General features: G+C 37.7%; 1 protein-coding gene across 3 annotated transcripts in view; it reads right to left on the reverse strand.

Moving 5' to 3' along the window:
• Positions 1-27,566, reverse strand: part of ASPM (assembly factor for spindle microtubules) — a 30,927-nt gene that overhangs the window by 380 nt on the left and 2,981 nt on the right. For 2 of the 3 annotated variants that reach the window (XM_026118547.2, XM_026118561.2), the window contains exons 3-28: positions 25,544-26,909; positions 22,667-22,768; positions 21,771-21,917; positions 20,709-20,954; positions 20,505-20,572; positions 19,770-19,911; positions 19,553-19,683; positions 18,719-18,894; positions 18,451-18,596; positions 18,287-18,372; positions 17,005-17,223; positions 15,854-16,076; positions 15,621-15,766; positions 15,411-15,539; positions 13,917-14,111; positions 8,605-13,230; positions 6,931-7,080; positions 6,453-6,619; positions 5,512-5,671; positions 4,752-4,961; positions 4,087-4,236; positions 2,957-3,148; positions 2,328-2,520; positions 1,647-1,801; positions 1,151-1,327; positions 37-209 (exon numbers count right to left, since the gene is read on the reverse strand). In XM_026118547.2, the coding sequence (XP_025974332.2) occupies positions 37-209; positions 1,151-1,327; positions 1,647-1,801; positions 2,328-2,520; positions 2,957-3,148; positions 4,087-4,236; positions 4,752-4,961; positions 5,512-5,671; positions 6,453-6,619; positions 6,931-7,080; positions 8,605-13,230; positions 13,917-14,111; positions 15,411-15,539; positions 15,621-15,766; positions 15,854-16,076; positions 17,005-17,223; positions 18,287-18,372; positions 18,451-18,596; positions 18,719-18,894; positions 19,553-19,683; positions 19,770-19,911; positions 20,505-20,572; positions 20,709-20,954; positions 21,771-21,917; positions 22,667-22,768; positions 25,544-26,909 (9,875 nt within the window). The remainder of the gene's footprint in view (positions 1-36; positions 210-1,150; positions 1,328-1,646; positions 1,802-2,327; positions 2,521-2,956; positions 3,149-4,086; positions 4,237-4,751; positions 4,962-5,511; positions 5,672-6,452; positions 6,620-6,930; positions 7,081-8,604; positions 13,231-13,916; positions 14,112-15,410; positions 15,540-15,620; positions 15,767-15,853; positions 16,077-17,004; positions 17,224-18,286; positions 18,373-18,450; positions 18,597-18,718; positions 18,895-19,552; positions 19,684-19,769; positions 19,912-20,504; positions 20,573-20,708; positions 20,955-21,770; positions 21,918-22,666; positions 22,769-25,543; positions 26,910-27,566) is intronic. The other variant, XM_026118554.2, reaches the window with a different exon arrangement.

Genomic DNA, 27,566 nt, shown 5'->3' on the forward strand with positions numbered 1-27,566 from the left:
ATAGCAAAAACAGCAGACTAATTTTCAAGCTCTTACCTCGAAACTGTTCTTGTTCTTACAGGAGTTACTGGAACAAAGGGAGTCCCACTAACACAAGTGTTTGTTTTTTGTTTCACAAGTGTTCTTTCAGCATCCATTTTGTGTTTACGAGCTGTAAGTTTATAGAGGCTTTGAATGCAAGGAACTGCTCTTGGTATGCTTCGAATTTCCTGAGAGGAGGTGAAAATAATACACAGTCAGTACTACTCCTCTAAAAGCAACTTGACAAATCAAGAAACAAAACCTATTCTACTCAATGAAAACTGAACGTTCATAGTTTAAGCTGAGCTTCTGCTCACAAATACAGTGAAACCATCTCAAGGCCAACACGCCTACTATCAGTCAGCAGTCTAACGCTATCAAAATGCTTAGCAACCGGTACACTGTTTGGGATTTCGGGAAACACAAGAAGCTCTTGCAAGTCAGATTTTACCGACTGCTCGTTAGGACCAATTTTAGCACATTATGTCATCGGCATGTGTCTCCAATGAGCAGTCCAGAGACACAAATTAGCAGCTGTAGCTACCTCCATAGTAATGAACGATTGAGACACTAGCCAGAGGTGAGTGCGTAACTGTACTGCTCAGCAGCAAAATACCTACCGCACAAAGGAAATTTCTCTCCAAAGCAGGCTATGTCTACGTTACAACAGGGTATGTCAACATGACGTCATACACAGTTTTACTGCCTTTTTTTTAATTAAAAAATAAAAATCTTAACTTTTTCTGAGCAGCAAGGGTAAACTTTTAGAAGTGGAAAAAGGTTAATTAATCAGCAACAAAGAAAAAAACATACGTAATGCAAGCAATTGGTAGAAAGTCACCTTCAAAATTTGTGAGGGGAAGGACTGCAAGATCAGAATCTTGCAAGGACTGCAGGTTCAGAGCCCAAATGCCATTGAATAGCTCTGGGTGAGCAGGGCATACAAAACAAAAAATAACAAGCGTTTTCCCCACCTTGGAAACGCATTTTGCATCAACAGAGCTTCGTCACAGTCAAGATTGCAGCTGTAATGGGTATTAGTGGGGGGAGGGGGGGAACCCAAACATGCAAGAAGAAAACCAAAATACCGTTAAAAGAAAATATTAAAACAAAATTATTTAAGTCTCACCAAAGCTCTCTCTGAGTCCTTTGAAAGGATGGCCAACAAACAACAGGTCTTTGTGAAAATACTTCCTCCTTTCTCTGAAGTTTTGTCCCCAGCCTTCCCTCTGTACACTTGCAGTAGGTCCAGTAATGTATCTATAGAATTTTCAGCTTCATACACTGCTTGAGTCGTTCTTTCATACTGTCGTATGAGAGAGACAAAAGAGGTTATATAGACAGATCTTGAAATTACATTTCAAAGTAGAGGAAAAAACAAAATCCATAATCGCCCTTTGAGTAACTCTGTAGCTTGCCTGAGATCCAAGAGATTAAAAATCACTTTTGTACGTTACACTGTTGTGACAGGTTACTTGACAGTAAATTTAAGAGCAATACCGTGAAACCATTAACAGATGCACATGCCATATCGTTCATTCAGAAACTCTGTGGGTAAATAAGAACTTCAATAAATCAAGTAGTCTGCGGCTTATAAATCTGCAGAAGCAAAAGATTGAAATTACCTTTGAAACATTAAGTAGAACTTGAATTGAATATCTGATCACATCCATACATGGAACGCTCCGGTTGCAACTTCGTATCAGAACAAAAATAGTGAAGATTGCTCTGCTCTGGGCCATACTTTCACAACAGAGTGGGGACAGCCTGGTAACCACCTCTATAATAATTAAAAAACAAATTAAAGAAAATTGTGGCGCCTAAGCAATTTATTTTCCAAATAATAGGGCTTTCCCTTATTTTTAACTACACCTGGTAAGGAAGTAAAACCAGTAATTATTGATTTAAGCAAGTAGTTCTACACTGATCACCTTAATATTCCAGACTAAAATTTAACCAGACAAAACAATCCACAGGCAACCTGCACTGCCAGAAAGTTAAGAAATTCATGATATGTAGATAGCTGTCTTTTATGTAAAACAACAGTAGCATTATCTAGAACTGGGCAGGCCAGGAAATCACACCAGTCATGCAGGACCACCTTGCTCTGCATAACTCTTTAAAACGTTATTTTTAGTCAATAATCTGATATTAGTCTGGAAAAAAAAATCATGCACCTTTGATACTCTCCAGCCCACTCACATTTCACAATCACACAGAAAGGCATTATGAACCCCTCTCGGCCGAGAAGTTCCAATCTCTGTCCTCCGGGAAATCTACTCGTTATAACAAAACGAAATACTCACCTAGATGCTTTAATGCTGCAAGAATATAAGAGAGATGTTTGTATTTCAGAAGGTATTCAATGGCAATTGCAGTTCTGTTGCATAATTTGTTTTCTTCTCTGCTCTTTTCATTAGCCTTTTCCAAACTTTGTCTTAAAGCTTTAGTTTTTGCTGTGTCATTACTCTTTCTCCAAGAATAGCCTCTCCACAACGCCTACCAAAAAGGAATTTCACAAGGAGAAAAAATGGTGAACATAAGTGGCAACATAGTAGAATTTCCATTAGAGTTAAGAATTGGTTTTAAAAACGAATAATCGGACTTGTGTAACTTATTAGTCAATAATCAAATTCAGCATTTAACCTTCCAAACATTGGATTGTCAGGACTAAAGCCCAAAACAAGCACACAAGTGTACGTATATGGTCCCGTGCTCCCCCATACGCCACCTCAAACAGTATCTGCTTACTATTACTTTGTGATCTGTGGGCATTTAGCTTTGATGTCTAAAAATAAGGCTGGCTTATTACTTATGCTAGCTTGTAATACAACTGATACATTCACTGACAAAGGGAAACATTCTTACTCTCCCCCAAAACCCATAAGAGAGAAAAATGCAAGAAAATTGCATATTTCTTACAAGAAGCATTTACCTGAAACTTAATTATTCCAACCGCAAATTTTCTGCGGCGTCTGCAGACGAGGAACCTTCGTACATTTCGTTGAATTATGGTTGCTGCATCACTTCTGCGATTTAGCCAGGCTCGAATCCTCCGTTGCAACTGAATGATTCTGCGATAATCTCTTTGGAATCTTTTTTGTTGTACTTTTGCTCGGAACCACCTCTGTTTAAAATTAAAGTAGGTTGCTGTTTATTTATCTAGGACTTTTCCTTAATTCCCATTTCCCATCCTAAACAAGTATTGATAAAAGCTGCAACACAAATTTAACAGGAGTTTTGACAGACACAGGTGCTAAACGCCACTAATTCTCAAATAACAACCACGATACAGCTCTGGCCCAGGGGGAGCTGAAAGGCGAGACTGCAACACGAGTCGGGGAAATATTTGGGTCTTCTTCCTCCCTCATTTACCTCTTCAGAGGCACCACCCCGCTTCTCTCATTTCCCTGCTCCCTTTCTTCCCCTTCCTACAGAAAGCAGCAAAACAGGGTACCGTATGCCAAATCTGGGCAAAGACCTCTTCCACCCCTTCGCTGTCCCTTTAAGGGGAAGATACAACTAATGGGGAGAGATGGTAGATTTGTATTTGGAGGAGGAGGGCAAAGTTTGCCATCACTTCCTAGGTTAAGTATCACATGTTTACATTAAAGATGCTGACGTAAGCAGATTCCAGCACCACTGACAGGTTAGGAAACATCCAAACAAATCCCTGCATCCCAGGGGCTGGCTTCGGTAAGCAGATGCTCTTTATCCCGTGAGCCTTACAAATCGTCACGTCCGACCCTTCCTACCTCCAGCAGAATGTAAAGAAGCAGGCTGAGACAACACTCGATTCCTTTAGCAACCCTGAGGGTCTAAAGGGAGCACCAGCTTTCACATTCACTCTCAGCTTTAAAATGCTTAAACTTCCAGAGCCTGCTTAAGATCCACTCTAAACCTGCTATGCGCAGCGGAGAATGAGCAGCATTATTCAATAAATCATAGTCTCTGTATTTCGCATTTTCACCTGTGAAAAAACTACAGCGTCTTAGCGCTCCAGCTTAGCAAACAGAAAATAAACTAAACTATGCCACACAATCATTCATCCTTAATTAGGCTAACCTGTATTACTAGAACAGAAGAGATCTTGTTTTGTGCAAGTTTTAAGACAAGGTGAACTCTATATGCCCTTTGAATTTTAATTGCACAGACATGGTGATACGCAGCTGCTGTAAAACAAAGCAGCCTCTTCTTTCGTTTCTGTTCTGAAATCTGCAGAAGGAAAAGAGATAAAGGAACATCATTACTTTTCAGATTCAGAGGTAATCATCTTCTAGGCAAAAAAAAACTGCACACTGATAAACTCTTAGAGGCTAAAGAGTCACCTCTGAAGCTGTTCGCTCAGAGCTAAGTAAGCCTCAATCCTGGGCCTGAAGCCTAAAGCGTAGCATAAAGTGACTGTAAGCAGCAACATTAACAGATAGCAGAGAACAGTAGCACTGTAAGAGCGGGTGTACAGCAGTATCAGCTGAGAGTTAGTCACAAAGATCTCAGAAGCTTAAACAACGACAACAACAACAAACTATGCTAGTAGTAAAGCATTGCGAGAAAGGAGTCAGATTGTATTCTGATCTATACTGACCCACCCAATTCCCAAAGCAGTCAACGGGAACTTGACTTCAACAACTAATCAGGTTCTTGTTTTCTTGCCAGCCACAATTAACGCTAATACTGCTCTGCAGATATTTTACATCAAGACATAAAGTCTTAATTTGAACTCTACCAACCTTTCTTCTGACTAAATAACCTCGGATAAATGCTTGTAGCCTGATGACGGCTCTTCTAGTTTTGTTGTATTTTACAGACTGAAGCCTGCCTTCCTGCCAAGCCCGCAGACGTTTCTGGATGATCACAGCAGCAGCTTTTTGTTGAATAAGTTTCCTTCTCTCCCTAAAGCCTCTGTATGTTGTTTGGATCAAACGTGCAGCTTGAAGCTTCTAAAAAGGATTTTAAAGGGTGCATTGATACTTAGGGCTTAGCGTATTCCTGTCGCAATCAACAGATATCTGAATTTGGGGTCTGCTAAATTTTCTCTGTCATGAGGAAAGACACTACCAAAGAGCAAAAACCACAACGGGAAGCACAAGCAAGTTCATTCAACACCAGTTTATATAACCGTGCACTTTCACAAATTGAAAGGTCTTTTCCCTTACCCAGAGGATCTCAAATATATTGGCAGTATAACTTAATCTTTTGTAAGCAATTAAGCCAATAGACCATTTTTACATTTCATCTTGTTACCAGTATAGAGAAGGGCAACCCAACGATTGGAACAGTTTGAAAACAAGAATCAACTTAGTTGCTCAAAGCAAAAGGAAACGGAATGGCTTGAAACAGAACAGTTTTGATTTGAACAATCCTTGTTCTGGCCCCACCTACTTCTTTTCTATACATTAGCACATGGATGAAAAGACTCGCTCAAATGCATTGAAAGCCTTTAATAATAAGCAACAAACATGACACAGCAGAGGTGAAGTGAAAACATACTTTTTGTATTAGTCTTCTGGCCCTGTATTGCCTGTATGCCAACTGGATCTTAACCACAGCTTGCTTAGCTGCCAGAAACTGACGGTGAATTGTTCTTGCAATAAGGGTTGCTCTCCATCTTCTTTGAATGGTAGTTGTACAGACCTTCATTTTCAGAAACCTAACATGAAAACGCATTTTAGGTTCTTTCTAAAAACTGAGAACACTTACATTTTAAAAATAAGAAACTTTAATTGGAACATTAAACTGCCACAGGAGGTTTTTGGAGGTAGACAGATGTAAAAAGGGCGTTAAACAAAATGGACAGATAACAGGTCCAGAAAAGGCACAGGCAAGGATGTAACCTCTAACATTCATAATTCAAAAACCACACTGAGGGGTGTTGAAGGAGCACAAGACAGGACTCTAAAAAAATAGTCACGTTCAGGCACTCTCCCTAAACAGCATCTTTTGTTGATGCAGGCAGGAGACAGTTCTGGATGATGATGGACCATCGGTCTGATCTAGCAGAGCATTTACTATATAACCGTTTCAACAAATAAGCACAAACTAGTTTACTATTCCATTATCCATTATAAAGGAATAGCTTTTCGGCCTGTTAGTTTTATGCTGGAATTCTAACAATAACAAGAATCTCCTTCCTGTAAACAAAAGTAAGTGAAAATAGATCAAGGCCTTCTCTTTCCTGATCCCTAATATGCAAAATTTAACAAGATTGAGGTATATTCCAGGCCAGAAAATATTTAAGCATAAGAATAATCTTGCACAAAACAATCCCAGCTACATCAACATGATTATACTCATGCATAGTTATATCCATGCTGGAGGGTCAGAACCTGAGAATCTATAGGTATTTGCCAGAGTGCAAAGCAGTATTAAATAATTAGACAATAAAAGCTCTTAAAAGTAGAGAAGATTAGCAAACTGTGATTCAGTATTACCAGATCCTCTGCTGTTTTGTTCTGAAGTGACTCTGAATAACACAAGTAGCTTTTACCACAGATGCATATTCTTTTCGTGCTTGGCAGCCTCGAAACCAGGCTTGAATTACTCGTGCTGCTCTCATCTTGTCAGCAAACTCCTTGGCTTTAAATCTTCTATATGCCGCCTGTTGAATATACAAAAAGACACACAGGAGAAGAAAAAAAAAAAAAAAATCAAATCAAGGCTTCTATGTTTTGTTTAGTGGAACAAAACAAACCTACGGGGCAAAAAGTCACTTTAGCATGAGAGGTTTTTAGGTTTCCTATCTCTGCAGTATTAAACGGATCTAACTTATCATGTCTACAAGCTATTTTATAAGCAAGTGAAATGCAGACGGAGAAATACCACACATGACACTCTGTAATACTAGTCAAAAAAAATAATTACATCATGAAGAAATAAATACAAGAACAATTAAAAAAAAATCACAATTACCTGAATCCTAACGGCAGCCGTTTTCATTTGATGATACCTTTGTTGTTCAACATTTCGCATCTGACAGGCTCTGTAGCGCTGCTGGATCAGTACAACAGAAGACCTGTACCGAAGGTATTGCCGTCTCTGAGTAGACCCACGGAAAAATGCCTTGAAAGACAAAGACATAACCTTGGAATATTCTACCACTTGCATGGTACACGGAAGAGGTCTGCATAATTTTAAGTATGGCTCTACCTGCTAACTTACGTTGTTGCAGAATCAAGAATATAGGTAATTTTAAAATACTTCTGATTTCCCAATTGATTCTTTTTTCTTCCTTTTAATCAACATCATCACACTCTACTCACATGGTTCGGGATATATACAGTTATACATTCAGAAAATGACCACGAAGCTGTCACTTCCCAGAAAAAAATGAAAGGGAGCAATACACACCTCTCTTATCTACCAAACAGAACTTATAAACAATAGGATAGCAATAGTAACCCAACGGATCATTATAAGATATTATCCATTTCCCTCTCCTTGATGATCTGGGGGGGAAAAAAAAGCCTTACATTCTAACAAAACCTTGAGGAGAAATCCCTTCCCTTTTCCTTACAATAAAATCACCGAGGAGATCTCAGGAAGTCAGTTAAAGCTTTTCCCAGAAGGAAAGGCAGAATCAAAAGCGTATGCTCCCACCACGTACAAATATGAAGAGCCGGGAGAAATACCTTCCCCCCTCACCCTCAAAAAAACCCCAAAAAACAATAAACACCCCCAAAACATACATATATAAATATATGTATGTATATATAAAAAACACTTCACCCTAACTGGTCTTCTAAGCTTCTTTGAACTCCCCCTGCATAGGCATTTAGCTTGCTATATAGAGACAGACAGCAATTCTCATTGCTTCTGGTCAACTGAGGTATATCAGTATGTTATTCCATCAATGAGAGAAGGAAAGAATTACAAATTTAAGTACTTCCCCTTCCTCAGAGGACCTCTGGGAACCTCCAAGAAATCAAAGACTGCACTTTCACTCGAAGTTTCATGTGGCCCCACTCAAAGGGCAAATTACGCTGTACAGAAAGAATGAAATCCTCTCCCTACCTTCCTCTGCAAACGCTAGGCACTAAAATTAGTCTGGGCCTTTTATTAAGTCTAACAGGACTGACAGGATCGACTTACTCATGCCATCCTAAACCCGAGTCTTAAAAGGCAAGCAGCCATTGTCCCTTTTCACCATTTACTTCACGCTGTATGTACCCCAGACCAGACCAGAGTGCGCTCAGCTCAACACGGCAACAAGACAGCTTTCATTCTCATCCAAATCAAAGCAAACATTCCTTAAGCTACTATTAAATATATAGGAGAAAGCCGGTTAAGACAAAGATGTTAAAAGGAGAAACAGACACACCAGTATCAGAATTCAAGCCTGAAGTAGTAAAATCTTAGGGGGGAAAAGCAGCAAGAAAAAGAGAATATTACTTGTAAGAGGAGTACCTCAGCAAGGAAAGACAAGACAGGGATTCATTTTTGTGCACTGCAGAAGCAAGCTATGCTTTATATGCCTGCCATACACTATACTTCAGGACCCAGCTTTAACGTTTGGCTTTAAACTGCTGTTTGTAAGAGAAGTAAGCGATAATCCGTTAACAAATACTACTATACGTTCACAAGTACCTGAATTTTTATTGTACTCTCTCTAATTTTATGAAATCTCTTCTTTTCAATGAATCCCCTGACTCTAGCCTGCACTATGATAACATTCTTCAGGGTTTGTAAGTAAGCTCTCCTTTGGTATTTCACAGTCAAACGGGATCGGTAGCATTGCTGTAAGACAACTGCTGCTTTTTTATATCTCGCATACTCTGATTTGGTTTTACGCATTAAGTAGTAGGCTTGTAATGTAATAGCTGCTGTTTTAAGTTGAACAAATCTTCTACGATGCACAGCCATTTGAAGAAAAGACTGAATCTTTCTTGCAGCTCGTATGTCTCTTGCCATTTTTCTCGCTTTCATTCCACGACAAGCAGACTGAATAATTATTATCGCTTGCCTTTGAACAGAATATTCTGCTTGCTGTAAACGAGCCACATGACACGCTCTGTACCACCTCTGAATAACAACTGCTGAACTCCGCATCAATTTATAGCGAGTCTTTGTTCTTTGGCATCGGAACGCAGACTGGATGATTACTGCTGCCGCCTTTTTGGCGAGAAAGCGCTTCCTTTGCACACTCATTTGTAAAAATGATTGAACACGCCGTGCAGCCACAGTGGTTTTATGTGACTGCCTAGCTTTTTTAGCACGAAAAGCTGATTGAATGCAAAGGATAGCCTTTTTTATTTTTGCATAGTTTTCTACATCAGCTTCTTTTGCCATTTTGGTTCTGAACCTTTGCTGTATAACTCTGACGGCCCCGTGCAACTGTTTATAGTATCTATATTGTATATACATGCGATAACTGGACTGTATTATAGTTGCCGAGGCATGCATTATTTTCAGTTTCTGTCGTTCCTTCAGGCCTCTATATGACGCTTGAATAACAAGAGCAGACCTCTTAATTATCAGATATTTCTTTCGTTGATTCTTTCCTTTAACGTAGCATCGATAGTAATTCTGTATAACAATAGCTGCAGTTCTTATATTTTGATAGGACCTTTTATTCCTGTGCATTCTGTAGGCCGACTGGATTTTCCTAGCAGCTAAATGCCTATGCTTAATATTCTTCCGCACTCTGATACCTCTGTACACAGCCTGTATACAAATAGCTGCTCGACAAAAAGAGAGATACTCCTGAGTACACTGTTTTGACAAAATCAAAGCTCTGTATCTTCTCTGGAAGACAATAGTAGCTGCTTTCAGAGAGAGATATCTTTGACGTTCTCTAAATGCTTTAAAATTTTTCTGAAGAACAATAGCAGCACAATGCATTTCTTGATGTTGTTTTTTTGCCCTCCTGTCTCGAAACGCCTTCTGAATACAAATTGCTGCTTTCTTCAATGAAGAGAAATGCTGTATTGCAATATTCTTCAGGTTATTGGCTCTGTACCTCTTCTGTATTAGCAGAGTTGCCCACTGAACCTTTCTGTAATGGCGGTACTGCTTGTACATTCGATAGTTTCTCTGTATTGTAAGTGCTGCCTCATGTCTTTTCTTCAATAAGTATCTTGTTTTCATTCCTCTAAAGGCAGCCTGAAGAACTAAAACAGAATTGTACAATTTTAAGTAAATTTCTCTCACACGCTTCCCTTCCCTGTAAGCACGATAATGCTGCTGTACGATTACTGAAGCAAGCCTGACAGCTTGATAGGAAATATAAATTTTACGCATTCTTAACGTTGCTTGGATAACTGTAGCAGCTCGATGCATCTGCTGTATTTTTTTCCTTACCACAAAGCCTCTATAGGCAGACTGTATGATAACAGCAGCATTAAGGAAAGAGAGGTATTTTTGACGTTGATTTTTTGCTAGTTTTGTTGCTCGGTATTTTCTCTGAATTGCAATAGCAGCTATCTTCAGGGAAATAAAGTGTTTTCGTCTCATAAAAGTTCTAAACCTTCTCTGAATAAGCTCAGCAGATATACTCATAGTTCTTATAAGTCTTCTTGTTTTCATACCGCGGAAAGCAGCCTGGATACAAAGTGTAGCCTTTTTCACAATCATATAGTTGTGAACTTGGGCATTTCGTTCCTTACAGGCACGGAACCACTGCTGAATCTGTCTAGTTGCCAGTAACAATTTTCTGAAATCTCTTCGTTGCCTGTGCATTCGATAATAAGACTGTATTATCGCCGCCGAGTGATGCATAGTCTTTAAGCCTTGTCGAACTTTCAGGCCTCTGCAGGCAGCCTGAAGGATAATAGAAGAACTCCTTAGCTCCAGGTACTTTTTACGTTGTATTTTGCCTAAACAAAATGCTCTGTATCGTCTTTGAACTATAATTGCTGCCATTCTCACTGCCTGGTATCTAATGTTTATGCGATGCATCTTAAACATGGCCTGAATAGAAATAGCTGCTTGATGCATATGGTGAATTTGTTGTCTAACTTTTACACCTCTATAAATAGCTTGCATTTTGACTGTGGCTTTCTTTAAAGACAAATATTCTTGCTTTTGACATTTAGCATGCATAACTGCACGATAATGCCTTTGAATCACAATAGTTGCAGATCTAAGGGCTACATATTCCTTTTTTACCAGGTAAGATTTGAAGGTTGCTTGTATAACCGTAGCAGCTTTGCTTAGTTTGCTTAATTGTTTCCTCACAGTCATCCCACGGTAAGCAGACTGCAAGACTAACACAGCGGCCTTTGTTTTTAGATAAAGTGCACGTTGGTTTTTTTTCATACAGTAAGACCTGAAGTATCTCTGAATCACTAAAGTTGCTTGTCTTAGTTTTTTGAATTTTTGTTGATTTATATGCATTCTGTAATAGGACTGAATAATCTTTGCAAGATTATGCTTCTTTTGAATTTGCTTTCTCTCAGTTTTCCCTCTCCATATGGCCTGGAGACGTACTACACAGTTACGCAGCTCAACATATTCTTGCCGTTGTTTCCGTCCTGTAACTCTGGCTCTGTAATGCTGCTGGATAGTTAGCACAGCATGGTATGTAAGTCTGAATCTTTTCTGAGCCATAAGTTTTCTGAAGACAGACTGTAATGTAGTCGCAGCAACATGTTGCCTTTGAATCTGTTTTCGTACTTTCCAACCACGAAAAGCTGCCTGTAAAGAAAGCACAGCTGCTCTAGTGGTTAAGAAGCTCAGTCTTTGCTTGTTACCAGTCTTACAGATTCTGTACCATCTCTGAATCACAATGGAGGCTTGAATCATTGCCTTAAATTTCATTCTCGCAGCATGAGTCCTAAAAGCAGTCTGAATTTTAATAGCAGCTGCGTATTTAAGTTTAAAAGTTTTGCGTGCTTTATAGCCCCTGTAGGCTGCTTGTAAGCACACAGCTGCTTTTTTAATTTGCAAGAATTCCTGCCTCTGACAGAGCTGCTTTCGGTATGCATGATAGTGCTTTTGAATGACAACAGCAGCTCTGTAGATGCTTAAATAATGTTGCCTGTCTCTTCTCATTCTGTAGCGTGCCTGGAGAAATACTGCAGTCTTCTTCCACCTTTGTATTTGTTTCCTGACAAGATAGCCTCGAACTGCAGCTTGAAGTCTTATGCAAGCTCCCTTTAATTTCCTATAATCATCTTTAAGTTGAAGAACATATCTATGAGACCGATATCTTCGCTGGACATAAAGCGTTGCCTTCATTAATCTACAATAACGCTTGCGTGCTTGTCTCATCTTTACCAAAGCTTGAATCTTGACTGTTGCATCTTTTAAGTTTTTAAATCTCTTTCGGACAATATAAGCACGGTAACTTGACTGAATTTTTATCACAGATCTTAATATGCGAGCCTCTTTTCTAGCTTGCATTCCTCTGTAGGCAGACTGTAGGACAATAACAGCAAGACATATCCTCTGGAAGGAGGAAGCTGCTTTTCTAGAAGTGATATACGCCCTATAACGAGCTTGAATTACAGAAGCAGCATTTTTAGTCTCTTTGTATCTCTTTACTTGTTGGTATTTTCTCACATGTGACTGCAACGTAATAACAGATTGTTTTATGCGTAGAAATCTTAGTTTCTCTTGTTTCATTCTCCACAGTGACTGAACAACACAAGCTGCTTTGGTTTGCCTGTATAGCATACGTGCTTTCATGCCTCTAAAAGCAGCTTGGAGAACTACTATTGCTGCATGTTTTTGCAAATAGCTTTCCCTTTCATTTTTTCTTGACCTATAAGCTCTGTAATACCGCTGAATTGTCACTATTTGGGCCCTATGTTCCTGGTAAATACGTCTTGCCAGCTGACACCTGTACCAAGCCTGAATCTTGATAACACTTTGTTTAATATGTAAATACTGCTTCAAATCTTTGTGCATCCTATACCAAGACTGTATGACAAGGGCAGCTCTCTCTCTTTTAGCCAGTTTTGAAGATTGCCATTTTCGGAAATAAGCCTGCAGTACTAATGTAGCTTTAATTTTCTGCTGAATTTTGTGTGTTCTCCATCTTCTGAAAGCAGACTGAATAGTAAGTGCTGAAGACTTTAAGATTTCATATCTTCGCCGATCTTCTTTCATCAACTTAGATGCACGCAGATGCCTCTGAATTGTAACAGCAGCCCAAACAATTTGTTTATATGAAGCAACAGACATCACCATCCTTATCCTTGCTTGTACAAAGATAGCATAGTATCTTAGCTGTAAATATCTCTTCCTACCAGAGTACCTCCTCCAGTAAGCCTGCAAGAAAAAACAGCAAGTTTAGTACTTTCTCCATGACATCTAGGAGTTAAGCCTCATTTTGAGGACTACCAGCCTAGGACTTTATTCATCCTGGCAACAAAGATATCCTCTTAAACTATTTGATGATTCAGTCATTCTTTAATCTCTACTCCAAAGAGAAGTCTTAAAAATATAATATTTGGTTCTGGGTAATAGCGGGAAAGGTATCATGAGAAACTGAATTAATTATCCAGTTACTAACTACTAATAATTGTTAACTAATTCCTGCCATCCTGAAAGCATCTGCTGCAGGTAGCATAACATAAGGGAAGTGTTTTTTCTTTTTTTTTTTTTTTAAAAGCTTCTTCAGTGATGTTCAGCAGCTGCAAAGAGGCAAGCGAGTACAATCTGATCAGTCCTTACATAGACCAGTTGAAGACCCAGTGTTTAAACCTTTTTGGTATACCAATACAAAATATTCGTTAAGAAAAAACAATTATAGATTTAATAGCACTATGTTTAATTACTATTTCTCTCTGAAGACAGAGAGTTACCAAAACATCTCAAAAGTAAATTAAAAAATGCACTAGGTTTTTAAGACGACATCAATTGCTGCAAGCAGAACAAATGACCCTGAACAAGCCTTTACCTCACAGGTTTCAAATGGTCTCCTTGTTGTGTAATCTCACTTTATATCATATTACCTGAATAACTGTGGCAGATTTACTTCTGGCTTCCTCCAGTTCTGCCTTTTTTAGATTTAAAAATTTCATCCTGGCTAAGTATCTCCTCCAGTACTTCTGGATGAATACTGCTGCATTCTTTTTTTTAAGGATGCGTCGATGAGACAAGAACTTGATTGCAGATTTTTGAATTATCCGAGCAGCTCTGTCTCTTTCCTACAAAGAGTGAATTTTCAGTGAACAGTTAGTATGGGAATTTTCACTCAAATTTTTTATGTTGTAAAATAACTATCTGAACCAATCTCCCATCAAAGCTATTCTTGTTAATATCACATTTTTTCTTCACTCTACTAAAAGAACTTTTCTGATACAGAATATTTATTTCAACTCTAAGCTCTTTGTAAATAGGTGGTATTACTTATAAATCTGCCTCTTCCCACCTTGATTTTTCTTCCCCTTTGCTACTAAAATTTCTTCAGCACTCCTAAGGAATTCATTTTAAGCCTCAATTTTATCCATCCATACTAACTTAATCCATACTAACGGGGCACACGAGAATGTTTTTTAGCTACATTTAACTTTTAAATAACAGAAGAACATATGAACATAAAGACAGTCATACCAGATAAGACCAGCAGGCCCATCTAGCCCACAGTTCTGTTTGCACATACCAACCAGTGCTTTTATAGTAACCCAGAGACTGCACTAACAAACTGAAGTACATCAGGGTAACATGGAAAAAGCAGCTTACAGATGTAATACTTGAATATGTAAAAAATCTTGTCAGAATCTTACTACCAGTATGGGGCACATGGCAAAAGATCTACATGCACAGTATAAGATTAAATCCACAGTAAAAGCAACCTACTGGAGAACAAGACAACCTTACACAAACCCCACCTCACTTCTGCCTAGCAGATTCCTAAAATCTTTCACTTGAAGACTCTTCCACCAGCATCTAATAATTGCCTCAGTTAGACATAGTGGACACTTTATGACACTTTAACAGTGTCATAGTTTTAAAGACATCACAAGATCTGGCAGAATAACCTGAAAAGCAAGAAACAAAGTACCAAAACTAACAAACTCAACTCAAAACGCTCTGGTGAAGTTTTGCTACTGAGCAAAAATACTAAACCCACCTACAAGTTCAATGCTTCTAAGCTGGAAAGAGTAATTAATAGTAATTCAAAATGAACAACTTCCTTTTTGTTTTAAGAATATTTGACTTGGGGAAAGGGGGTGACGCACTGTAATTAGAACATAAAAAAGAAACCCCGGAGAACAACAGTCTTTAACAAATGTAATTACTCCAGAATAGTCATTAACTAAAACATTTTTACTAGAAGATTACACTAGCAAAAAGGCAGTATTTTTTGAAGACAAAAGAGGTGGTACTATTAACTTAAATGCCAACATTATTCTAATAAACCTGTGCACTGCAACCAGTGAATTTATCTTTTATTTAGTATTCCTCAAAGTAGAAGCTACCAATATTGTACAGGCAAAAGGTACCTGAGAGAGTTTCAGTTCCTTTTTCAGCCTGTACTTCCTCCAAGCAGACTGAATTAATCGAGCAGCTCGAGTTTCTTGCCGAAGATCTAGAAGCCGCGAACACAGAAATGACAGGTAGGTAATAACAACCTATATAAACACAGAACACAGCAAGTTAAGGAATATCTAGGAAAATAGGACACGTTTATATCAACTGTAGAGGCATCTTACCTTCTCATCGGGAATTGTATTTGACATGTCTGAGTGATGAACCATTGCAGGTATTCCACCTAGGTCAGAAACTGCAGCATTGATCAGCTGGAAGTTTTTCCTTTCATTGTCCAACAGTTCCTTGTACAGGACTGATGTAGTCACAGCTTTGCAAAGAAGCAAAAATATTTGTCAAATCAGGTTAAGTTGAAAAAGAAATATTAATATGAATCTCTGCACATCAAATAACTCACTTTGGTCAAACATTCCTTCCAGGACATTTAGAGAAGTATCGGACTCTGATGAGGAGGAGGAGGAGGAGGAAGAGTTTAGTCCCACCGTATGAGTTCTTGAGCATTCTACTGTTTGAGTTGTACGTTGGCACACAGATTCCAAAGGCACATAACAGGGATGATAATGATGAATCAAATGACACAATACTCTACCATCTGAGAAACACACTGTGAAATTTTCCACCTGTTTAATAAAATACAGTAAGATACAAGTTCTTGAATTTCTGATGTCAGGTAATTGGTGTAAACTGGATATAGAATTTATCATCTTGTAACATTGAAAGTGATCAACTATGGCCTGTGCAAATGTCTTTTAAACAAAGAAAAAAAGAGACTAGTGTTTTCCTTGGGCATTCATTATACAGTGACATACAGCTGTAAGAAACCAGAAATAAAGAGACGTGAACGTCTACACAGTAAATCTCCATGGGAAACAATAAGGAAACCAAATAGAAAGCAATATTTCTACAGAGAGGTCCCCAAGAAACAGATAGCTTTGCAGGAATTACTGTTATTCAGAGCAGAAGTAAGTTCTGAACTTTTATCGATCTTAAGTGCTCAATTTTGTCCTTTAACAAAACTGGGAGGCGTGGCTGTATTCTGAGCAGAGACAATTCTCTGAACAGGGTTTCCCTTCTTAGGGGGAACAACGAAAAACATGCCCCTTGTAAGCATAACACATCTCTAAGGAGAGGAATACCCCTTGCCCCAAACGTTAGTTTAATTCTCACAGTTCCCACAAATCATAGAAGCTTTGTGCACAGAGTTTTAGGATGAAAAGGAAAAGAAAAAAAGAAAAAAAAAACCAACCACCCCACAACACCACTATATTCAAACAGAAAGGTGGTATTTTTGAAAGGCATTTTTATTCATCAGACCTTCACTGGGAAGGGAGATGTCCTTTTACTCAAATCTATTTAAAGTGAGAGCTGCAGGTAAACCCACAGAAAGCTGTTTACTCCAAATCAGAGTAAATTAAGTCCAGAACAACACTTAAAACCAGTTACCATTGGCTGCTGCTACATATCTAATAACTTTGCTTATTCTTTTTAGAGCAGAATTCTTATGACAGCAAAAGATACATTTACAGAAATGAACACAAAAATATTTACCTTGATGTTGTAAAATCCACAAACGGCGTTGACCCAAGCCATCAGCAGCTCCACATTGTCACTGTAACTTTGAAATGAGGTGTTACTATTGTTATCATCTCGCCTTCTACTGTGATTTGAAAAAGGCTTGAGAGCATCCAGTTTTGTTTTTATTTTGTGTGCATTCTTTAAAAACTCAATTTCTTCTCTTAACTGTTCTACATTAAGATAAACATCCACCTATCAGGGAGAGGAAGGGAAAAATAAATATATAAATACAGATTTTATTTACACCATCACCAGCCTGATAGGCAACACATTATAGCAACTATATAAGCCTGCTGGATACAGAGGCTTAAGGCACAGCATTTTAAGGAGAAACTACACTCACTTAGCAATGAAATACCTGCCACACTGTCAGCATAGATGGCAGGGACCACTTCAAATAAAGAACTTACACTCACATTCCCATCTTTCTGCATGAAAGTTACAGATCTGTTTATTAATCTCTGATAGTTCTGCAGTATGGTCTTTGGGATTATTGCTTTAGAAGTACTTAATCATATTTGTATTCCTGACTATTCAGTAGTCAATTTCTGCCTCAACTTATATCTTACTTTATTTTTCATAATTTACATTCCTTCTGACTGAATTTGTCAGCTGAATATTGATTTTCAAAAGAGTATCTGGCTCAAATAAACTCTTAGAATAGTCTTAAGAAAACTATTTTTGCTTCCTTCTAATTATTTTTTCCTGTGACTTTGCAATTCTATTACAATACACCTAAGGTAACTTCATTTGTATTTCAAGAATCTGTTTCTTTACTTGACTGTTCAAGGCAAAAAGAAAAAAGTATGTAAAGTAAAAGACCTATAGCTTCAGAGCTTCCTTTACAGTTGTCTGTCAGCGTGACTTCACAAGCTGATCCAAAATTTGTCACATGTCCTTCTCAGTTAGTAAGGGCTTACCAGCATTTTGAGACTAACATTGTTTTATTCTAATAGCATACAGCATAAGCTCAAAAGTTACGTTTTCCCCCCAGAGTTGTACAAAAGTATACCAGAAGAGAAAGCATAGTTAAAATGATATCTAAAGTATACTGTTAGGGAACAGTTAACAGGCAATGCTTGCATGGCACTTTAAATATACAAAGCAAACTCTTCCAGTCTAAACTTTGATTAGTGGAGGCTCCACAGACAACAAGGAACCACTGAAGAACAGGTGTTTTCATTGTGTCTCTTTTGTAACTAGCATAAAAAATAAAAAATAAAAAAAAAATAAAAAAAGAGTAACGGAACAGTACCTGGAAAGCAAAGACAATTTTCCACAACAGTGCTAAAGTTCGTTCTCTGTGTCTATCCACAATGTCCCTGGAGTCAATTGAAGCACCTATCAAGTAAAACAAAGAATTAAACCATTCGCTAGTACTCAAGTGCACTTAGAATAACTCCGATTTCTAGGCCTTACCGCTTTCATCTTTCAACTGAATTCCTCGCTCTTTAAGCGCATTAATAACAATATCAACATTATGCATCTTCTGAAGACGACTTATTGCAGGAACTCTCAGATGTTTTGAAAGATTCCAGTTTTTTGTGAGAAGTTCCATTGTTCTCCTGAAAAAAAAAAAAAAAAAAAAAAAAAAAAGGGAATTTCACAGCTTAATGCCTTAGGTAAGTTCACATGGAGTATTATATAAAAGAAAATAAATTGTTAACAATGATTTGTATTAACTCACACGAGACGAACGCCACATTGTAAGTCCACAGCCAAATTTGTTACAGCAAAATCAAATTCATCAAGTGGAGTCTGAATATGACTGACAGGTAGTCCCAGGAAACTAAGATGGCGGGAAAGATCACCTTCACCACTCAGGAAGTCTCGAGAAAATGCCAGCAGAATGTCTTTGCTAGCCTAAACAAAAACGTAACAATCTTAGCACTACAATACTTGTTAAGTATTTTGTCAAGTATATCCCTTGTCCCCAAAACTGCATTCCATATTTCCTTGCCTCATACTTTAAAAAAGACACTTACTTTTTGTATTTTTAACCAGTTCGTACACCTCTAATTTTCATCACACCTAGCTATGTGTCACCAAAAGCACCAAATCCATGATCGCTATTCTCAGTCTATGTAGTACAAACTCAAGGAGAGGAGACTTTATTTTAACATAACAAAAAATACTTGTTAATCAAGAAGTATGTGACGTGTCACACAGTCTTACTTGTGACAACAAAATATTAAGAGAAAAATATTCATGAACTGACTTGCAGTTTAAGATCAGCTGCAGAATGCTTGGGTGGCATTTAAAAATAGTGCAGACACTCAGCTTAAAATAGGGAAGCCAAATAATGCAAGATAATTGAGTCCTTTCTACAGAACCAACACCTCAAACTTTTCTTGGGAAATTTTTTATATAACCACAAGATCAAGTGTTGAGAATGTTCATGTAAAAGCCTGAACAGCTAAGACTTGTTAAAAAAGCAGCATTTATTCAAATAAAATATACAAATCCTACATTCAGTCATAAAACAATCTTGGAAGAAGACATCAAATCTCAGCTCTCTTACCTTGAACTCTGCATCCTTGCAGAAGAGGCAAGGGTCATGGTCAATGATTCTAGACTTTTTGGCACAATCCAGAAAGCAAACTAACAGCAGCAATTTTTTCAGTGTGAATTTTGATAAGGCTTCCTCATGGCCTAAAAAAATAAAACCCATGAAGTCATAGTTTTATAAATTCAAAATTAAGTGCTAAAAATAACCTGTTTGAGGAAGTGGTAGTTACCTTCTCGGTAAAGGTGAGGCACAGTGGGATGTCTGTATTCTGCTGCAATGTCAGGGTTCCAAAGCAAGCGATTAAGAATAAATATCGCTAAACCCATAACATCACTGTTACTCTCCAAAGTTATCAGTTCTCCATAAACAGTCTGATATGAAGGGAGGAAAGAAAAGCAGAACCATTAAAATATTCTTAATTATGGAGGCATCTTCTGAATAACATACACTACTGAAGTTATGTAGTGGTAAACAGCATAGCTATAAATGTTAAAGTAATTGGTCAGTAGTCTCTAAAATCAATTAAATTTTCAAATCGGTCACTAAAGGATCAAGACAAAAGAAGTTTCAAAAGTAAATCTCATCTAATTTAAAGACCATATATGATCATCTCCATTTGCAGGCTCAATCAGAAACTCCCCTGGGAAAGCTGAAGTTTCTTACAGCTTAGTAAAGAGTGAGACCAACACTAAACCAAACTAAAGTTTTGTGATATTGGTCACAGAGTTAACTTCCACTTTGCTTGACAAAATATTTGGCCTTTTAGTAGGATAGGCACTTTTTCAAAGTAAGTCTTTTGTAATAAGTTAAAAGACAGGGCTACATGCTATAATTGAAATTAATCTACCTGAATTATTAAAACAGGAAGGAGAAAAAAAAAACAAACCACCACAAACGCTTGTAGCTAAAACAATTACTAGATATCCATAAAGCTTCGATTACAGACCATAAATTCTGTGCTTACCTCCAGACCTATACGCAGCCACAAAGGGTTGTAAGATAGAAGCCAGTTAAGGACTTTCTGCCTTTCTCCTGCAAAATAACATCTTGTAACATTACATCCAACAAACATTTCATATTACAACAAAGTGTTTTTAGACTAAATCAACTTACTACACAAATATCCCTTCTGCTTACTAGAAAATACACAAGATTTTAGTATTCTTACCTACATCTTTCCATAGATGTCTGTCTTTACGAACCAGCAAACGTCTACTTTCAATCTCAACTTCCAGCTTCTTAATAGCTTTGACCATTGTTTCAGATGTAAACAAACGACAAGCTGCACGTCGTAACTTATTCAGCCTACGCTGAGCAGTATAGGCTTTTAGAGACACTTCATCTTTTGTTGGTGCCTTAGGAACACTGGTTTTATGATGGTTCTCTACTCCCAAGATAAGAGCAGCTGCATTTACTGTTTAAACACACACACATAGAAAGTATGCTTTTACATCTCAAACAAACATTTTGTTATTTTACTTTTGAATAATGATCTTATTCCTCAGGAAGCTTATGATCTGTTACACTAAATACATCCTGTCAAGTCCATGAATTAGTCAAGTATTTAATACAACAATACTTATTTCATAAACTAGCAGTGCTTAGAAGTTCAGTTCTAAGGTGAATTCTTCTATTTTTTATAATCAAGATAAAGGCAGAGGAAAAAGTACAACTATACTATCAATTTACTACAGTGGCAGCTATAACGATTTTTAACAGGTGTGGACTCCCCCCTACACACCCAGTGAGGGCTGCTGCAGCTGCACATTCCAATGGGTATTTCTTGTTCCAGTGCATACTTCCTATTCAGGTGTGCTGTATGCTGGGCTTGGCACAAACAAGTGTGCTATTCACACTTATCACAAGGGGGGAAATAAGACTCAGAAGGAGGCAGAAGGTTATAGAGTTCTGCTGGAGTGGACAGCACTCCAGTAAGAGGTTTAACATATTTCATGTTTTCTATCACTGAAACATATTACTAAATATTTGCTTTAGAATTATCACAGTCTAAAGTAAAACACTGAACAGTGAAACACATGATATAAAACTAAATATTAAAAAAGAAACAAAAACATCTACTTTTATGTAAGTTTAGCATTACAAACAGTGAAATGACAAATTGAGACTAGCGCTAAGGTAGTACTTCTAGTTATATTCATTAATATTAGTAACACAAATTATACAACATTTAAGAAAATCAAAGGACAAAGTGTAAACTGTCATACTTTACCTTGTGATGTGTTCGTTTTAACAGTGAAGTCATCAGGGGTAAGTATAAAATTTAACCACCAGGTGAAACCTTGTTGTTGCTTCTCCTTCCAGCGTTCATCATAAAACATGTTTTTAGCAGCAAAAGGCATTGGATGTCTAGGAATGACTTAAAGAAGAAGAAAAAAAAAGTCTATGAAGGAGAGACTTACTATGTAAAATATAAGTGTTCTTCAAACGTTTGATAAGCGATATACATCTCACTGTGAAATATATTATATTTGACACTCCATTTAGCACTATAACAGAAAAATGGCAGGTTAGAATCTTCAGTAACTTGCAGATCAGCCACTGTTAAATCAATTCCAGCCACAAATCATGGATTAAATTATTAAAGCACTTAGAATAAAAACAAGACTTCTAGAACTCAAGCCATCTGCAATACACCTTAGGGCCAATTCAAGTTGAGTTGGATTACATCCAGGAACAACCATTTTATAGATGCATTTTTCTCACCAGAATAGACTTAGTATTACCAGCTGCATGAAATCATCATCCTTCTGGTAGCAAGTTTTCTCTTCTGGGGCAGAAGAAGCATTTCACTAATCACCGTCAGTCAGCTGGGAATACATCTACGATGCAGCTTTCCACAATTTCTGCTTACACTGGAGGGAAGCAGTATTTACTTTCAGCTGACCATGTGATGCAACCAGTTTTCCTTATGAGTAGTCAAAATGCAGCATGAAAGGTATATACTTTTCTTCTACTAGATATTGTTTTGTTTTAGGTACTGTCTCTTATTCCACCCCAGCTCTACCCAGTTGGGTCTTGCCAGTCACAAGCAACACCAGTACAGTAATTGTGACATTCAGTTCACTTGAATATTGTTTTGCCACGAAATACCAGAAGTCTGCCTACCTGTTTTCAATGGTTTCACAAACGTCAGGTGAGACTGAGCCAATCCAGCAATAGGTTTACTAATTCTGTTGACAGTTTTAGATGCTTTCTTAAGCAAAGAACCTGTGAGCATTGACATACAAATATCAATAACAAACATCTGTCAGTGAAAGTCAGTGTGTCAAACAGTAAAATAATAATGTTCGTAACACTGCTAAAGCATGGAACTGGAGTAATTCCCTATGAACCCATATAAGACACCTGTAATTTCTGTGAGTGCTGAAGACAGTTCAGCAAAGCAGTCTGACTGCAATCAAAAGGACAAAAAAAAATAGTTAGGAGTCAATAAGAGCTATTGTATCTCACAGTTCTTCTTTATGCTAAGGAAATTTACTGTTTGCAATTTTCTCCCCAACAGCTTTTCATCCTTACGGCTTGCTAACTTTGACTGGGAACAGATTCAGTACTACCTCGGGGCAGGGGAAGGAGGAGGGAAAGAGGCATTATGGAATTCCTGAGTCATTAGCAAGGAAAAATGACCCAGCATTACGGTACAAGCTTGCACTCATACAGATTCAATTCACTGCTCTGCATATGTTTACAACTCTGAGACAAGTCACACTGAATCTCAAATCCTCATTCAAGATAACAGCAGACTGGTTATCAGAAGTTATAGATCAAAGCTCGAGTGTTGCTGAAACCCAAAACGGTAATACAGTGGTAATGTGATCTCATCATGACATACTGCAGTCATTGTGAAGCTTCGCCTTGATCTCAGCTAACTCAAAGAGCTAACCAGCACGAAGCAAGTTAAAATACAATACTCGGAAGATCCTCTGTACTGTGATTGGGTGTTAGCTAGTATCATCCACCACCTCGTGGTAGAAGTGCTTATATAAAGCACAAAGAAATATCTCTGCTTTCCGAATTCTCCTCTCAATGTGCAAAAATACATGCTTTTAGTGCAACCATTTTGTTAGTGGACAGAGAATAAAGGATAAAAAAGCATGCTGTTACAGATGGACTATATTTGTTGCCTGACAGCCCCAACAAGATGTTACTTCAGAAGCAAGAAAGATAGAGATCATAAATTAGAGACTGCACTCTCCTGTTTAGTTGAAGTAGTTTTTCCATAAAACATTCTCTGCTGCAGAAGAAAGTGTTCATTCCAATCTTTTGTACTGTTCTAGTAAGTTTTAGATACATTCTGATCAAACATAATAAAACTGGACCTTACATGATTAGATTAAGGATGGGAATTTCAAAGTTATTCTTTAGTAGTGGAATATGACTTTTCTTTTTTGCCCAGCCTTAAAAAATGTCTCCTGTTGTCTCCATGCGCAATTAAAGGAACGCTAGGTTATATTTCACAAGAAAAATAGGCAAATAAAGAAGAGCATAATTCAAAGCTGTCATTTTTGCATTTCACAATCAGGATTAAAAGACACCCAAGTCATTTTGGGCTCACAGAATACCTCCTCATCCAGTCTATCCTTACACCAGTAGATGAACAGGGATAAGTTACAAGTAACACTGTTTTTCCTGTTGGACACTGACATGGTGAATTTTTATGCAAGCTATCTTCAAAAGTTTCAACTCAGAGTGTATTACAGAAAGCCCCAGATTGAAAATAGACCACAGAACAGATTAGAAGATAAGAAATGCAAGAAAATTCAACTTTAAGTACTCTCTGAGCTCCACACTAATGTCTTCAGATAAGCTAACTAAAAAAAAAAAAAACAAACAAAAAAAAAAACCAACCACACACACACACACACACACAAAAACACCCCTGCGGCTGGCAGCAATCAGTTCCCTTCCTCCCTGCAGTTGGGCTTAGCTCATACACAAGCTTGTTTAAAGTAGTATGTATGCATGATACTAATTAACGCATCAATGGTTCTGACAGCAGCAGCTGAAGTGATAAAGGTAATAAGAAGGGTAAAAAGCCCCTGCAAATCCTGCAAGCCCAAACTTAAGCATACATTCATGTTACAGTGCTGGACAAATACGCCCCCTCACACAAAGTGATGCCTGCATTTCAGCCACATGGGAAAGAAGTTCATATAGTCATTGACCAATTCTATTAGAGGTGTTAGAGGTATTTTGACTCCTACTAGGATAGCACATGTTCTTTTACAGGGTCTCCAGTGGAAATCCCAATGGTTTCAAAACTAAGCTTCTGCATAACTGAACCAAAGAAAGCAGCATATGCTATTTTGATCTGAAAGCCGTGATGAAATTTTCCTGATAGTTGTACTGCAGGGACTGCATGAAGATTCTGCAAATGAAGAATGAGGTTCTGCAATAGAAAGAAGCATTTCTTGTACTCCAGAGCGTATTTGGGAATGGAACATTTTGCAACCCAAAATACCTTTAAATACAAGAATTCACTTGTCTTGATTTTCAAGCAACCAAGTATTTACATACAAGAAAGACCTACACAAGGCTAAGCACAAGCTGATTACACACAGTAAAAAGGAGGCAGCACGAAACAGACTTAGGAACTACATTTTCTGAAAATATGTCAAGAACAATCCATTCAAATATTTGTAATGGTTAGTGTATGTATGAGAGAAACGAGACTCAGACAAATCTTGTGGAGTGAGCACAACTCTAGTAAACCTGAATTACATAACAAACGCTCTGCTCAGGAACCACCAGACACACTGCCTGTTATCGTCTTTAACAAGGTTCCCAAAATAAAGAAAACTTGAAGCAAATTACATAACCACAATTTTTACCTGGTTCTCAAATTTGTAAAATGCAGATAATATCTAACAAATTGCAAAGACTCACATTTCAGAGATATGAAATACACTAGACAGTTTTTGCTACACAATTTTCATAACTGAAGGCATCTTTCAGAAAGCAGTACATAAATTAAATACTGCTCACCAGCTTTATTTCTCTGCGCTACTTTCTCTCGGCTTGTATGTTTGCGGGCTCCTGGTCTAGCAGCAGTATGTGTTTTATTGTCCACACTAGACATAAGAGTTCTTTTTGTTTCAACTTCTTCCACATATGCTGAAACCGTAACCCTAGTATTTTCTAGATACACTTCACTTTTCCTCTTGCGACATGATGAAGTTGATCCAGCAGGAGATGAATTTACTTTGTCATTGTGACATTTATTTTCAACTAAAATGGGACCTATCACTGGAAGGTGTCTAGATATTTCTGCCTTTGCACATACAGGAACCACATTAGCACATTCCATTACTGCACTGCTAAGGCATTTTCTAGATTTTGGCTGGAAGGTTTCTGTTCTTTTTCTTTCAACAGCATCAGGCTTATTTTTAATGACAGTAGCAGAAAGGACTGGACGTTTTTTTGGTTGCTCTCTCTGAGAACAATTGCAGGTTTGAAGTTCCTCTGTAGAAGAAAAACTGAAGTGATTTTGTTTGGGTTTGTCATTATGAAGTACCTGTGATTCTACGTTATGTCTCTCAAAGGCGTCATTTAACTTGTGTCCTGTAAAAACATGTACTTTTGTCTGTATGTCTCCATTTTTTCCCCATTTTGGAGGGAGACATTTCTTTGTGACATAAGTCTCTGTAGTAGAAAATATTGAAGCTGCCTCAAGTTTGGGAGTCTGTGACTGCACATCTGACAAGGTGTCTTTCACAAACTGATCGGGTGAAAGAATTGGAACAGGCTGCTCCATTGCAATATCTACATCAACTTGATAACTGTCATTTATGAAAGAATCTGGACTTAAAATTCTCCTCATGCTTAAAATGGGCGCAGATGCTGAACGTTCAGGAGTGCAAACTGGTGAAAGTGTACGATTAATAATTACTTCATTATTTGAAACTGGCAGTTGTACTAATCCAGTGGAAGAACTGTATACACTTTCAGATTTTACCTCATTATGGTGATCAACGAACTTCTTGATGTTACAGCTGTCTATTTCAGGTAATAACTCCTCATTTACAGCTGCAGCAATATCCGAGAATGTAGTAGATCTTCTTATTGAAATTGGTGTGCAAACAGCATCATGATGTTCCTCTAGCATAGGTGCAATAGGAGATATAGGCAGCTTATTTTCTAGGCCAACAAAGGAGTCATTTCTTGGGGATATGCTACTTTGCATTGTATTCTGATTTTCACATGACTGAAGTGGGCTTCTAAGCCTATCCACCCTCTGTGAAACTTGAAAGGTTTTATTAACATTTTTAACTTTTGAATTTCTTTTTTTAACTCTTGTTGAAACAGCTGTTTCTGAAGTGTTTTTCTTTTTTATGTTATCCCAAAGACTCTTCTGAAAAAGAATGAGTAAAAGTTAGCATGCTGAGTTTTGACATACTTTTATATACAAAATGAACATTATTAGTATATATTTTAGTATTAAAAGTCTAAAAATACTTTAAGAAGAGCACCTAGCCATATAGCGCATATAGGTATGAAGACAGGTTGAAGGAAGTGGGTTTGTTCAGCCTAGAGAGGAGAAAGCTTGGGGGAAGGGAGGAAATCTAATCGCCAATACCTAAAAAGTAGTTATAGATGCAATAAGAATGCACAGTTATACAACAAAAAAGGCAATCGGCATAAGTCACTTCTTGGGAAACTCCCATCTGGATACAAAGGAAAATGAATTCTTCACCATCAGGAAAGCTAAACACAGGAGTATGTTGCCCAGAGAAGTAGCGGAGCCTCCCTCCCTGAAAATACTCAAGATTCAGCATGACAGGGCCCTGGATAACCTAATCTAAGGTATCTAAGGTCTTGCTTTCAACAAAAGGCTGGACCTGACAATCTCCAGAGATTGCTTCCAATCTAGACTTCTCTGCGACTGTGTGATTGCAATAAATTGGTACACACATCAAAACACATTAACAGAACTACAGTAAACAGCACAAATAATACAATTGATAATAATAAATGAAGAAAAGCTAAAGCCAATGTTCCTAGTCCAAAA

This window comes from Dromaius novaehollandiae, chromosome 8 (genome assembly GCF_036370855.1).
Source record: "Dromaius novaehollandiae isolate bDroNov1 chromosome 8, bDroNov1.hap1, whole genome shotgun sequence".
Classification (NCBI taxonomy): Eukaryota; Metazoa; Chordata; class Aves; order Casuariiformes; family Dromaiidae; genus Dromaius; species Dromaius novaehollandiae.